The sequence below is a fragment of the Anabas testudineus genome, chromosome 8 (assembly GCF_900324465.2).
Source record: "Anabas testudineus chromosome 8, fAnaTes1.2, whole genome shotgun sequence".
NCBI classification, from domain to species: Eukaryota; Metazoa; Chordata; class Actinopteri; order Anabantiformes; family Anabantidae; genus Anabas; species Anabas testudineus.
Window position 1 is genome coordinate 2,732,774 of NC_046617.1, and position 15,295 is coordinate 2,748,068.

Genomic DNA, 15,295 nt, shown 5'->3' on the forward strand with positions numbered 1-15,295 from the left:
ACCTTTATCTTTTGGGGATAATTTTTATATTATTATATTTTACATTGATTGATTTATTAATTATTTACAGACATGTACTGTATTTATGTTGTTTATTTATCTATCGCCCTGTGTCCCTTTCGAGCCTCCGTAAACATACTGTACATCTGTCAAAGGTACACATCATTTCGGTGAATCATTCAAATCTTCAACACTATAATCACATTTACAATTTACAAACACCATGATAAATGCAAATCATTACATTTAGAAAACATGCTGCTGCCATTAGAAATAGTTTTTTCATTTGTTTAGTTGAACAAAACAGAACATTTATACATGTTTGACTGATCTGAACTCATGTTTGTAACACATGTGTTAGTTGTTTGAACATTTTACAGTTGCTTAAGTTGGAATGGAGAAATCCCCAAAATCCTTTCTCCATCTCCACATGATCCCCTCACTTCCATCATGTCTTTTCTATCTTCTACCACTGTTGTTCTTCCCCACTTTTGCTCTACATTGTTGCTTTTCCTTATCTCCATCCAACCCACACAGTCAGACTGTGATTAAACATAAAATAATACATTATAAGACAGTGTGAACTGCACTGGAGTGGAAAGCACCAGAGCACAATAGAGAAGGGCCCTGTGCTAATGATTCCTCTGATGTGCACAGATTATTATTAGAATGGCCGCTGGTGGGAGATTCTGTGTGAAATCATTTTGTTGTACAGGAAGTGACAAACAGCACACAGCACAAACCTTTTGGAGGATGAGGCCCATGATACCCACAGGGTGCTGTTATAATCAACTAAGCTACGTCTTCAGCTATAGCACATCACCAGCTTAACAATAGGCACAGAAAGGTGAACACTATACGGTAACAAGCACTACGTTGTTTCTGTGTTTCGCGGTTCTTGACCCTTTTTTGTGGGGCTTTAGGCACCCTGTCTTTCATTTTAGCCCCCCTAAAATGATCAACAAACGCATTGAAAGTACAATGTTTACTTTTTCAAATAAAAATGAAAATAACTAACATTATAATTTTTTAAATTATCTTTGCTATTCTGCGTGTTCCGCCCTCCCTGAATGTGGTTGGTCAGTTTAATATAATAATAGAGATATAGATAATTAGTTTCCCAATGATGAATGGCTGTTTATTTTCCTCCCAAATGAAAAAAAAACCTCTAAAACTGAAACATGCAAAAGAAAAGATATATAAATCAACTATATGGACAGCACATTTAAATATCTACATTATGATATATTTCGCATCCTGGTCATATGACAATGAAAGCGTGCCATGATGTGCTAAAAAGTAAACTATTAGCTCAATGATAATAAATAATGAAATTCCTCATTAACATGCTAACAGTGATTAACATCATTAGTGAGGGCTAAGCCCCCCTAAGGATGAAATCCTAGAACCGCCCCTGCATGACATCTTTAGGCACTTCAGTCCAAGACAAACCTGCTGCTCAGATATTCTATGCGTGAGAATGTGGATGAGACCTATTACACGTCCGACACAAATTGTGGGGATGTGATTTATAAAATGAAAAGACATGAGTAAAGTAAGCACTACCTGATCCAGATCAATAACATATATCGATCATCCTCTAGAGCAGAGCAGCTTTTGGCATCATCCAATAATCTTAACTGAGACAATGCACTTTGGAGTGAGGAGGATAAAAAGCATCAAGTCCAGTGGAATGAATGAAGAAGTAGTAGCTTTGTTTCTGTGTAATGAAACTGCTTACACCTCTGAGGCAAACCAAGGAAAACAGCAAGGAGTGAATGACACCACTGCTTCTGACCAGCTACCATTTCTATTGTATATAAAAAATTGCTTTAGTAAAGTGGACTTTTGTTGTAAAACTTGCATCCAACATATGTGTCTATGTGTTATATCTAATTTAAAAATTAACTTATGCTTATTAGATCACCGCTGGTTTCAAATCCCCCCCATCTATCTACTAACTGTGACCACCTCAGTCTATTTTTCTGAAGCAGTAATATAAAGCCCTGGCAAAGGGGTATAAAATGGGACACGCGTAACACAAAACTAGTCCAGTTGAGTAATTAACTACTGCACAGTACGAAATCTAATCATGTACATTTAATTGTTCTGCTGGAATATGCCAGCTTTGAAAAAAACAAATAGTTAAAGGGCATGATTTGTATGAAGTCACATCATCATCTGGCTGGAAGAAGTCAGAACGTAGGTTAACTGTCTAAAAATGAGAAATTTTCCTCTGCCAAACATGATGTAAGACACATCTTCACTCACATTTCATTTCTCCTTCTCCGACAGTGATACGTGTTTGACAGCAATTACTATTAGCCTGAAAAATTAGAAGTAGAATTGTATTTTAACTGTTTTAGTCCCTTCACCTGTCTCCTTCTCTGTCGCAGTCATTTTTCCTCTGTACACCTCCCTGCCAACATACTGGATAAGAAATGGAAATAAAAAGCATCAGTGTTTCTCTTTTTTTCTGCAAATAGGCATCCGTTCATCCATCTTAATCTCTGTCTCTTTTTTCAGTGTAATACACACATGAAGTCAATAAAAGCACTACAGACATGTGAGATTAGCCCTCAGCCGTAGTCTATTCTCTGAACAAACACAGGAGCTAACTGCCCCACTGTTTGTGTGTGTGTGTGTGTGTGTGTGTGTGTGGTGGAGAATGTAGATGTGTTTGGAGAAGCCAGCACACCATAGTTCCTTCCACAAATACTTTTACCTGTGATAATGCTTTGTTAAAAGGGCATTTACTGGCAAGTGTGTGTGTGTGTGTGTGTGTGTGTGTGTGTGTGTGTGTGTGTGTGTGTGTGTGTGTGTGTGTGTGTGTGTGTGTGTGTGAGTGTGTGTGTGTGTGAGTGTGCTACTGTCCACCCTGCTGTCTGTGATGCCTTTTTAATACAAAGAACCAGCTTAGTCTTTGAATTAGAATAGAGACAGCTAGAATTACATACATCACATCAAGCTGTAGTTTGCATGCACGTGTCAGACAAATGTTCTACATTATATGAAGTCCTCCACCAGTCCAAGTGGAGGTTTGTGGCAATTTATAAGATATACCATCAAGGTGGTCCTAATATAACCTGTTTAAATAAGGTATCGCCTTCTTTTTGGTCAGACTGGACAAATGTCCAATGACCTTTGAACCTTGACCACCACTAACTAGCTCATCACTGAGTCCAAGTGAAGCTTTGTGAATTAATTATTTTTTTTCTCAGATATCACATTCACAAAAAAGGAACAGACGGCCCAGAAATGTAATACCTCTGGCAACACGATGGCACAAAGAAAACAGTGTATTAGGAGTGCTACATTGAGCTTGAGGAACATGCTAATTAAGTTAAAGTGACCTTCTCGATAAACTCCTTTTGATTGACAAGCAAGTATTGAATGTTTGCTACTGCCATCAGTTGAATATTGGATTTACATTCAATATCATCAGGAGCCAGAGATATGTCCCCAAATGAATGCTAATGTTGCTGTGAACATTTCTGAATGCAATAAATAAAAAAACATATGCTACAACCTTGCTGCGTTGACTTAATAATAAGTTGAATAGGTCCCACTTTTATTGTGTAGGTGAACATAGGCATGCACAGACACAAGTTGTTGTTGCATGTTGGTTATACATGATTCACATTTTTGCCACCTGTTTCACATTTCACACTGCACTGCTGACTGACAGATGATGGCAGTAACACGCAAAGTAGAACTTGATGCACAAACAAAAAGCCTGTAATCAAGCACATTCGTGCATCCAATGCACAATTTAAAGTATGCAACAAATCACTGATGTTTACATGGAGGAAATACATTCAGTTTTTAGACATCAACAAGCACCTTTGTATGAGACACTTTCCTAGTCTGAGTCTATGCAATTTACTTTATAGCCCTGCACTCTGGTGCAGCACAATCATAATGAAGTACATCAGTGGATTTTTAATATCCTAGCTGTCTGCCTTTTAATGATTTTTCAGACAAGAAAAAAAAAATCCACTGAACCTGGTGAGAAAATGTCTGATGTATCTTAAAGTATCAGCAGCAGATGAAGACATTGTAGGGTCATGTGAGACAGAGTCACTGTCTTAAGTTGATGGTTTTGGTGATCACATGGAAGTTTACAGCTTTCTGATATTTTTCTTCCTTGTCTGCCCTTTTCAGGTTTGCTGCTGTATGTTCTTGAATCTATTCATCCGTCCATTTTCTGCCACTTATCCAGTGGCTACAGGCTCAGCAATGCAGTCCAAATGTCTCTCTCCTCAGCCACATTTTCCAGTTCTTCCAGGAAAAGAGCATCCAGCGGGGTACTTTTGTTGCAATGGGGCCGCAGCTCCATGCTCCCTCCAGATCTCCAAACACTGTACCTTATCTCTAAGGATGAGACCAGCCACCTTATGGAAGGAAATCAGTTGCACACATACATTCTTTATTCTTTCAGTCACTGCCCAAACCTCAGGACATAGGCGATGGTTTTATCAGGGTAGTCTGTGGAGCTCATAGTACTGATATTTTACATTGTAATAAAACTATGCATCTAGCAGTAATGCTGGCAGTTTTGTGCACACAGCTGTACAGCAGCTGTGTAAAAGTTAGTAACTATTACATTTGCGAGTTAGCACAAAAAAAAAAAATGAAATAAAAATAAAGTTTTGTTGAGGCTGAATGTCTTTTGACATGCTGGACAAGTTCAAATTGTCTTATTAAGTGATCAGCACAGGTAGGACATGAAAGATAAGAACATGAATGTATGTAACAAAGGTTTGGGCAGTGCCGTCCATAGCTGTTGGAATATTTCACTCTAATCCACAAATGAACCCCATGCGGTTACTAGCTGAAAGGTTTGGGGGTGATTAGATCATCTAGGAACACTTAATTCCAAAGCATCCATTAGATGTTTATATGTGGAATGAGATATTTTTAACCTGAATCCTCTGGAAACCATAAATATATGTGGATTGTAAACTCCTGCTTGGTGTGGAACATGCTTAACACTAAAATACCAAAAGCAAAATGATTAATGTATTATATTGTTGGAGTTGTTGTGCATTAATTTGTAGTGACCAGTGATGTTGGAGGTCGTTAATCCATAATGTATAGAGGTCCAGTCAAACTGTAACGAAGTAAAAAGTATAGTATGTTTCTAAAACTGTAGGGAAGTAACATAATATTGAAAAGGCTGTACCATAAAATTGTATTTAAGTACAGTACTTGAAAAAATGTACTTAGTTACTTTCCACCAGGTGTGGCTGAAAAAGAGCATGTCAGTTAGTCTGTGTGTTTGTGTGTGATCGTATCAACAGCAGCATTGTAAAGGTTAGAGACGCTGAAAGCGGGCAGGGAGAGTGGCAGGAAACATTTAACCAGCACTGATAAAACGCACAGTTTTGTTGCTGTCACTGAACGTCACTCAGCATCGCCTTCGACACACACACACACACACACACACACACACACACACACACACACACACACACACACACACAAACACACACACACACACACACACGTAGGCATTCACACATTGAAACTTGTATCTTAAAATGGACATTATTGCTATTTTTCCCTTTTTAGAAAGTAAAGTTATGCATTTCAGTGTGAGTAATGTTTAAAGTAGCGATATCCTGACACAATAATAAACATATGTGCATGAACTGATGCAGAAAGCACCAAAGAATACACACACTGGCACACAAATGCTTTTAAAGCCCATCTCCTGTCTTGATGTTCAGGAGCCTCTCAGTGTTTATTTAAGTCTGTGATCCTTCTATCTGTATCTCCGCTCCGTCAGGACAATATGACAGCCAGACTTCACTGATAACCAGCCGTATCAGCGCCAAGAACAAAACATTACTTTAATGGACGCTGCTGTGTGTGTCTGCGTATCTCTCACTTCGCTTCTTATTGTGTATTTTTACCTAAATCGTGTGTTTGTCTTACTGGCACTTCCACCTGCGCACAACTGTGTTCCTCTGGGAGTAATGGCAACGTATTGCAAGTATAAAGCCCAACAAAGCGTTGAGAAATATGCCTCAGTCCCTTTATTAAATGCAACTACAGATGATATAATGGCTCAGGTTTCATAGCCATATTATTACACTCTTGTTTTCCTTTTCAGTACGATGAAGTAAATGAAATTCTGTTTCAAAGCTAACTCCATTATCTGTTCCTGTTGATTAACAATGTGATGGAAGCAGGATTTGATTACACATTAAACAAGAATTGGTTTTTACTTTTTACTAACATAACACTTGTTTCCAAATGCTGGAGAGAAATATTCAAAACAGATCAGACATTCTTGTGTATTTTAATATTGAACTAATTCTTTTACAGCCTAAATATGTAACATTTTAAAATTTTAATATTTTTACATTTTTTTAAATAAAACCTTCAAAATAATTTCTAAATCATTATTTTATACTAACTTGTAATATCTGGACAGTGACAGAGTTTTTAGGATTTTCCCCTCATACACCACTGAAAATAAAATAAAATAAAAATAAAAGTGGGTCGTTAGGTGCCTAACGATTCTAATGCTTCTTTAAAAAAGGCATTACCTACATCCCACTTTAGGGAATAAGAGGCAGAGATTTGACCATTACATCCTTCACAATCTCCCCTCCCATTGTTTTACCTAACAAGTCCATTCAGGACAAGGGTGAAATGATAAATTGTGGACTTTAACGAACTAATTACAGACTGAAGAAGCTACTTGGATCAGTAGTGAAACGTTTCAACCTAACAAAAAGGAAGTCCAGTTGCCATGACTCAACTTCCGGATAAATAATATGATTAAACTTTTACAAAAACATGACATTTACCATTTAGGAAATATAGTCATTCAAGCACATACAAGCCTGAGTACCTCTATTTTAGGGGCTTAATAATATTTGGACATTTGACTGACAAGAAATGAACTGACCAGGTGTTGTCCATTCCATTATTACTTCAAGACATTACTTCATGAAAACTCAACTCAGACTATTCTTGGGTAAGTGTCTATAGGCTTCTTCTGAGGCAGTCCTGATTTTCTGGTTTAACTCTTTAGTATCTTCTCTTTGGTCCTTCTTTTGCGCACTTCCAGATTTAGGAGGACTTCAGACGTGGTGGACTCTGTGCTGACCCTCCTTTAAGTTGCCTTGATAGGTAAGGTCAAAGGTGAGGCAGGTTTGCCCCATTTGCTGTGTAACAGATGGCGATGTTTTATTGGGAGACCAGTAAGGTCATTTCTTCTGGTAGACTCTCCTAGAAGTTAACACTGGAGGGAAAGCAACATGTTTATGTGATCAGATACAGTATAATGCTACGCTATGTTTTTTGTTATTATGAATATCCAGACCCCAGTCTTAGTCAAAGTATTAAAGCATTATCCAGTAACTTCTTCCTACTAGCCTCAAGTGTTTATTTACTGTATATAGTGCAGAATAGCAACAAAAGTAATCTGAAGGCACTTCACCTTTCAGAAAAATATAAATATAAATATATATATATATACAGAATGATATAGAAAACCCAACACTCCACTTGAGCAGCACTAGGTGAGGAAAAACTCCCTTTAATGGAAGAAACCTCCAGCAGAACCAGGCTCAGTAAATTAATTTGTAAAATCATTTTTTTTTACATTTAAATGTAATCACCAAAACATAAAAAGAGTTACTGTGATTGATTAACAGCAAATAAAATACAATTAAAACAGTAGAATTTAAATGGAAATAGTGAAGGGGGGAGAATACATCAGGACTGTCCTTGTTTAGACTTTTACAACACAACTGGGACCCAGGTAAGACGAATGAGGAACGGTACCAGTAGCCACCTTCCATATTAAGCAAACAGATGATAGTTATTGTACATAAAACAGTAACTACTGTATTTACTATTCACATCACTGTTTTCTTGAGGGCAGCATTTAGATCCCTGCCACAGTTTGTATAGAGGTGCAGCCCTGGGTTTCCCCTGGGCGTGGGGCTCTGTTCAACATAATACAGACTACTTCTTATATTTATGACATGCCAGAAACACTTCAACCCCCCCTGACTTAATGCTGGAAATTGTGGTATGTGTTGGTTGGTCTCTTTGCAAAAGAAGGACTAGGACAGAGAAGTGCCAAGAGTCATTGTAGTGTGGTTGTCAATGTGAGAAATTACAAAATAAATACACACAGAGAAGAAGGGAGGAGGGAGGGAGGCAAAAATTAAAAACGTAGAAGTCAGGCCTCATAAAAAAGAACCCACAACTAGAAGCAAAGGGGTGAGGAAGTAAATGAGGAGCCTCGGGGCTGCGCGGTTTGATAGCCTTCTCCTTAGATCAATAAAGCTCATTTGAACTCTTGATCTCGCCACATCCTGCACACACCTGTTGGTCTCTTTGAGAATGGAGGCAGAAAAAAACAACACAACACAACACAACACAACACAACACAACACAACACAACACAACACAACACAACACAACACAACACAACACAACACCTTAAAGACAACAAAAGATGTGCAGCTGCATAGACAGAAGATAAACTGAAAGCAATGAGATGGTGTCCTGCACACGGCAGGGGCTGCAACAAACAACTATTATATTATACTTAACCATTTGTCTACTGACTTACACAGTTACTCAATTACAAATTGATCTATCAGCTTTGCTATTTTAGTTTTCAAATTAAAATTTGGAAGTTTAAACTTTTTTGCAGATACAAAAGAAGAACAAAGTAAAAAAAAGTAAATAAATAAAAAAGTTGCTTTCTTCTGAAGCGCACACGTTTTTTCAAAAAAGAAATGACAAAACAGGGAATCTGTCTCACAAGGCTCACAAATAGTAAAAAAAAAATGTTTGTTATTATCTGAATTCAGTCCCATATAATTTGGAAAGTGGGATTATGTTATTTTATCCCATTTATGTGGGACGTAGCAGCTCCCAAGTCAGCTGCAGTATTCCAGAAGGTTTCCTAGCATTTGAAATGCAGCAAACATTAACACTACAGTTGTCACCTTCGATAAATCATTTGTCAGAATGTCATAACTCTGATGCTATTCAGTGGACATCTCGGTCCAAAATGACTCAACTCACACAAAAAGGCTGCCCACTTTTAGCATGAGTGGCCCAGTGGGAATAAGAGTCTTTTTCTTATCCCACACAGTAGTGCGAAGCCACGTCTGGATGTCAAACACCGTTGTCTTTGGAGGTGTCATCCTGAGGAGTGATATCCGTCAAAGCTAAGGTTAATATTAGTTGTCTGATTATTTGATCAGGGATCTGAATGAGACTTGTTTCACTATGAGCGTGCCGTGACGTCTTTCCTCCAGGTTAAACCCGCTGACATGTTGGTGTTTATTTAAGTAATCAATCAGATTTGGGCAGGTTGTAGTATAATAAAAGACACTGATGTAAGAATGATGAGCCGTTTGTTTTATTGTCATACCTGGAGAGGCAGGAAGAGCTCACAATATTAAGCCTGCAGGATGAATTCCTTCGCACTCTGTGCATGACTGCTGTCGGTGTCATTGGTGCATTAGTCAGGATGCGACGGGTAGGCAGTGAACAGCTCGGAGCTACACAGCATGTTACGTTGGTCAGATGTCTTTCTCCGAGGTTACATAGTGTGCTCTTTCTTGACTTTTACCTGCCAAAAGCTGGAAAATAAAAGTTGGCTGAGTGCTTTGTCACTTTTTTTGCCAACTTTTTAAAATACAATATTTTATTAATAATTTAGTACCAAAATATGGTCAACACTATTAAACATTAGTTAAACATGAATAAATACTTAATTCATCAATCACAAAGCATCACTTCACCATTAACAGGGATTAGCAACCGTTGAGCGGACAAGCAGTTAATAAAATGGATGAATAATACTTGATACTAAAATGTATTAATTAACACATTTTATAATTTTAAAATAAGTATTAAATCACATAGAAACTAGTTATGTAGGTGGTGTCATTAGTTCATAAGATTATATATAAAGTGTAAGTAATTGTTTATATGTCTAGTTGTTTTGATGTACTGTTACTGAGTTTGTCAATAAATGCGTCCAACTAGAAATCATGAATAATTTATGTAATAAAATCATTTACTTCTTGTTAGTGAACTACTTGGTGAGCTCACCTAAAGCGAGGTCTGTTTCTGCCTTGTGAAGCTTTTGCAAAGGAGATTTAGGGGCTCAGTTATCTTCTCAACAGAAAAACGACTGTGGAAAACAACACTGCGGAAAACAACACAGACTGATACAGAACCAAAGATATTTATTAAGAATGTATTTGTAGATGCAGAAGAATTGAACTGTACAACCTTACACTTGATATAAAATACGAACAAAATAAGCTAGAAAATAACCAAAAAGGAACAAAATAAACACTTGAACCTTTATCTATCTAAGAGAAGCAGAATTAAATAGATAAATAATACAATAAAATAAAATAAAATCAAAGAATTCTGAATGTCTTGTGATACCTTCCAGCGATCTTCCAAATTATACGTTTGTTTGCATCACTTTAAGCAAAGAGGTTCATCCACATGTGATGGAAATCGGCCAGAGGAATGTTCAGACCGGAGCAAAAATCAGATTACCGAGATGAGAGTTTTGTATATTCAGAGTGAACCAGCTGCAAGTGTAAACAGCATCTTCCTTCGAGGAAGGCCTTCTGCAAGAAAAACTAAATTTCCCACCTCACCGGCCTGAACAATCCATCATCATTATGACCTCATAACTGTCGCTGCTGAAAATGTGCTGTCATTTCCCGCCAAAGTGTGTGTGTGTGTGTGTGTGTGTGTGTGTGTGTGCAGGGAGGGGGTGTACAAGTCACCACGGCAATGCAATCTCCACACCTGTACAAACACACACACACACACACACACAGATACCAGAAAGCTGCATCTGTATTTGGCTGCAAAAAGCCCTCGCTCTGCAGGACACCATTCTACGTGCGTGAGCACATTTGGTTCCTACGACTTCAGAAAACCAAGAACTTACGCACATGCAAACACTCATGCACCAATAACACAAATATATGCACAGTCACAATCACATACACCCCCACACTCACTGCAAACCCCTGCTGAGTCCGCGAAGACATTTCATTCTGACAATTATGAAGAAGTTTGAGGGGCGACGGTGAAAGAAAGAAAGAAAGAAAGAAAGAAAGAAAGAAACTGAAATTTAATGAAATCCTGGTTTAGTTTAGTAATAAAAGTAAAAAAAAAAAACATAGTTAGAAAGCATTTAATCCTGAGAAATCAATGTATCATTTATAAAATCCCAATTTTATTTATTTAATTTCTCTTTTATTCTTAATTTGAGAGCCATTCCATAGTTTGGTGTTCATAGTTTAGATAATGTTTAACCAAATGTGAGAATGAAATTATGCTCAGAAATTGACAAACAAAAACACGCAGCTGAGGTCAAATCTTCAACGTGGATGCTGTCATCACATTCGCATTTGGCTGATTGATTGTTGCCAAAATGTAATTTTACTGCAGGAGGAGCAAAGTGCTGCTGCAACTCTAAGGCCACCGACTTCAACCACAGTGTGAGTGTGTTAGCCTTTGATGTGGCTGTGGCCATTTCTGGTGCCGTGCCTGTGTTATCGCCTGTCATAACGCTGCGGCTCTAACTGCTGCTCTGAGCGTGGCTGGGACATTCACTGCAGTAGCTGCGGTTATTGCTGTGGCTGTAGCTAATGTGGTTACGCTCATGGCTGTCACTGTGGCTTCCAGTGTGTGTGTGTGACCAGGGGCATGTGATTAACTGGTAATACCCATCACACTATCACTTCAACAGCAGTCAGTAGGGGAAAGTAACTAGGTACAGTTACTTAAATACTGTGCTTTACCTGAGTATTTCAATGTTCTGCTTCTTCACACACACACACACACAGATTTTAGTTGAGTTTTTATTGCATTACAGAAAAAGGGATTATGAGTGAAAGAGTACAAACTTTTACGCCATCTGTTTAATAACCATGGTAATTAGTTTTTTTCTAGAATATCAGTAATAGTGCAAAATACTGTCTAATTATAAGATTGCAACGTTAAAGTGAAGAAAACGATCATGTATTAGTAATTAGAATCTAGTAATCTAATCTAATCTAATCTAATCTAATCTAATCTAATCTAATCTAATCTAATCTAATCTAATCTAATCTAATCTAATCTAATCTGTCATCACCCAGAATAGAACAACACATCATGATGATCATGAAACATCACTGACCAAACTTTAATGAGACCACACCTGTAGTCCAGCTTACACCTAGTCTGGACTGAACAGTGATAGCCTAGTCACACACCCACACACACACACACACACACACACACACACTGATGACATGTCTAGATCATTATGCAGTATGCCAAATAACTTCTCCCCAAGAAATCAGACGTCACTGAAACCTTTCAGAGCTACTAATTCAGCCGCCTGAGGGGAGGCAAGCGTAACGCTCTTCTCCTTTTCTTCCTCTCACACGCAGTAGCCCCCCCCCCTCCACCTGTGCTCCTTCTCAGAGCCCGGTGAAAACTGGCTGCTGGCACCATCTTGTGCTCACAGAAGCCCATAACAGAAGTAGTTTTTTATTTATTCAATAAATCCCTTCACCGTGACGACGGCACCTGTACTCCAGCTTACACCAACACTGCACTAACCAGTCACACACACACACACACACACACACACACTGATGACATATCTAGATGATTATGCTCAAGGCTCTCTTCAGGCAATAATGGACACATTTTAATAAGAAGGTTTAATGATATAACGGGACAGAGCAGACCTGACCTGCACCCATCCCCACAGCCAGTGCACACACAGTGGTTACAGCCTGTGGCTACAGTCAGTCTACTGGTTTATTTTGCTGTCCTCAGTCCTTTAATCGTTCAATCGTTTAATCATTCCTATCCTGATGGAAATGAATGGTCTCTTCTAGGATGACAATGCCTCCATATGTAGGGACAGTGGAATCAGTTCCACCAGTTTCCACCAGGAGACAGTTGACAAAAGAAGCCAGTAGAAAATTCTCTGAATAAATACAGATTCAACAAAGATGCAGATGTTGATTATTTTATATTTTATTCAGGTTTTTCCCACAAACTAAATTCCATCCACCTTCCCTTTCTTCTCCCCACTGTCGTGACACCCTCACTGCAGGAGCATCCATTAAACATTAAACTGCTCATATTGTTTGTCACCTGCTCCAAATAACATCTCCCCAGGAAATCAGATGTCACTGGAACCTTTGAAAGTTACTAATTCAGCCGCCTGAGGGGAAGAAAGCGTAACGCTCTTCTCCTTTTCTTCCTCTCACATGCAGTACCCACCCCCCCCTCCACCTGTGCTCCTTCTCAGAGCCCGGTGAAAACTGGCTGCTGGCACCATCTTGTGCTCACAGAAGCCCATAACAGAAGTTTTTTATTTCTTTAATAAATCCCTTACACGACAACACTTAGATACAAATTACACATTTTTATAAAAGAAATGCTTCTTTTGTTCAGCAAATGTAAACTTTACTCATTTTAAACAGTCTTTTAGTGGAAGCGTTTGCCTGTGTGTGTGTGTGTGTGTGTGTGTGTTGTGTGTGTGTAAACATATGCTTTCATTTATTAAGTGTGCATTTTCATTCAGACAGTGTCTGTGGAGTGTGTGTATTAGTCTGTGTGTTGCTCCTCTGTCTCGTCCTTGGTAACAGGAAATTCCAGAGATGTCCTGAACCGAATAGGCACCTCACACTTGTCACTGATTGGCTGCTTGGCCACAGGGGCGTGGATGCGCAGCTGTCCATCGTCCATCAGGGAACAAGACAGCCCTGATAGGTCCAGGTGATCGGGCAGGTTGATCTTCTGGACGAATCCCATCTGAGACGAAGCCGTGGAGGAGAAGGCGGCGCAGGAGGAGGAGGAGGAGCTGGACTGGCTCTCTTCTGCTGCGGCCTGCTTCATGGCCACCACCGCCAGGCTCCGCCCTTCTAGTTTCACTGTGATGTCACTGGGAGCATAACCACGAACGTCTAGCGTTACCAGGAGGTCGCTGTTGTTTTCTGTAGGATGGGCTTCCTTGTACAGCTCTGCGCTGGGAGTCTGTCTCTGCTGCTCGTTATCATCAGTCAGCCTGAAGAGAATCAGAATCTGGATCAGAATCCATCAAGTCCACCAGCTCATCCAGTGACTCAGACCAGAGCAAAGCAGCTATAGGTTTAGGAAACACCCTAACCAAACAGGTCTAACTGCCACTGAGACAAAGTTCCTGTACATACCTTGCCAAAGAGGAAGAAACGAAGGGCAGCTGATTAAGTCTAAGCATGGGGTGCCCGTCGTGGAGCTCCCTCAGGAGGCTGTCGGTCAGCTTGGCCCTGCGGTTGAAGAAGTCTTGCTGCAGTGAGGACAGGGCCTTGTGATGGAGTGGCCACAGCAGCCTCTCCTGACCGAAGAAAGGGTCATCAGCGAACAGGCTGGACAGGGCAGCGTGCTGGGACATCATGTCAGCGTTTGAAGACAAACACTACTGCTTATAAGAGTCTCCCTCTGTTTAGGATTTATGTCTTCAGTCTCCAGTGAAGAGTGAGGACTGAAAACTTCCTGAGTGTCTTCTTCTTGTTAGTTCTGCACATCACACAGGACTTCTGAGCTTTATATGCCCCAGCTGACCCTCCCACCGAGCTATTTACAACGCATAAGCTCACTGCTGTTTGTTAGTGTGTGTCAGCGAGGTCAGGAATGCCCTGCAACTCATCAAAAGGCTAAAGACAGCTCACGGTCACATCCGTGTGTGTGTGTGTGTGTGTGTGTGTGGGTGTGTGTGTGTGTGGGTGCCTGTTAACACAGCAGATATAAGTGTCCTGTTTATTCCTAATGTGACTCTCAAAGGCAGATTTCTAAAGCACGTATGCTTTTAGTCCACTGCAGCATGAGAACATCTAATGGCATTATTTTTATTATACATATATTTCTACTCAGTAAACAGCACCTCCAGCGAGTGTGAGCCAGTCTGTTCACAGTGTTGAAGTCAGGTTTTTTAATGGCTGTCTTCTGAGTCACTAAATAGACTCATTAAAAATGTACTATAACAAACTCTGGTTAGAAAGTTATAAATGTTGCTTTTATGCGTTTGCTAAAAATGAAGATATCAGAGTATAAATGTGAAGTTGTCCTGTAACTTTCAGAAAGACAGTGAATCAGCTTTTCTCTAAATGTCAGACTAGTCCATTAAATATGGTTTTGTCTTCCAAAGCCATAGTATTCAACAAAATAAGTACTGTAACTAAACTAAGCTAGAAAAGTGTATTAGTCATCAGTGATGTCTTGTTATGGT

At 39.3% G+C, this 15,295-nt stretch overlaps 1 protein-coding gene across 1 annotated transcript; it reads right to left on the reverse strand.

The window, feature by feature from the left end:
* Positions 1–13,050: 13,050 nt before the first annotated feature.
* hspb9 (heat shock protein, alpha-crystallin-related, 9) lies at positions 13,051–14,734 on the reverse strand. Its single transcript, XM_026358193.2, has 2 exons — positions 14,241–14,734; positions 13,051–14,095 (listed from the first exon to the last, which is right to left on the reverse strand). Exons 1-2 carry the CDS (start codon positions 14,462–14,464, stop codon positions 13,636–13,638), a joined length of 684 nt encoding a protein of 227 aa, XP_026213978.1. The 5' UTR covers positions 14,465–14,734; the 3' UTR covers positions 13,051–13,635.
* Positions 14,735–15,295: the final 561 nt, after the last annotated feature.

What these genes read in the sequence shown, in the direction of transcription:
- hspb9 (XM_026358193.2), bottom strand. Translation starts at nt 14,464, where the DNA reads ATGATGTCCCAGCACGCTGCCCTGTCCAGCCTGTTCGCTGATGACCCT. An exon ending in GTTTCTTCCTCTTTGGCAAG is followed by an intron (nt 14,096 to 14,240) that starts GTATGTACAGGA and finishes GATTCTCTTCAG; the next exon opens with GCTGACTGATGATAACGAGC.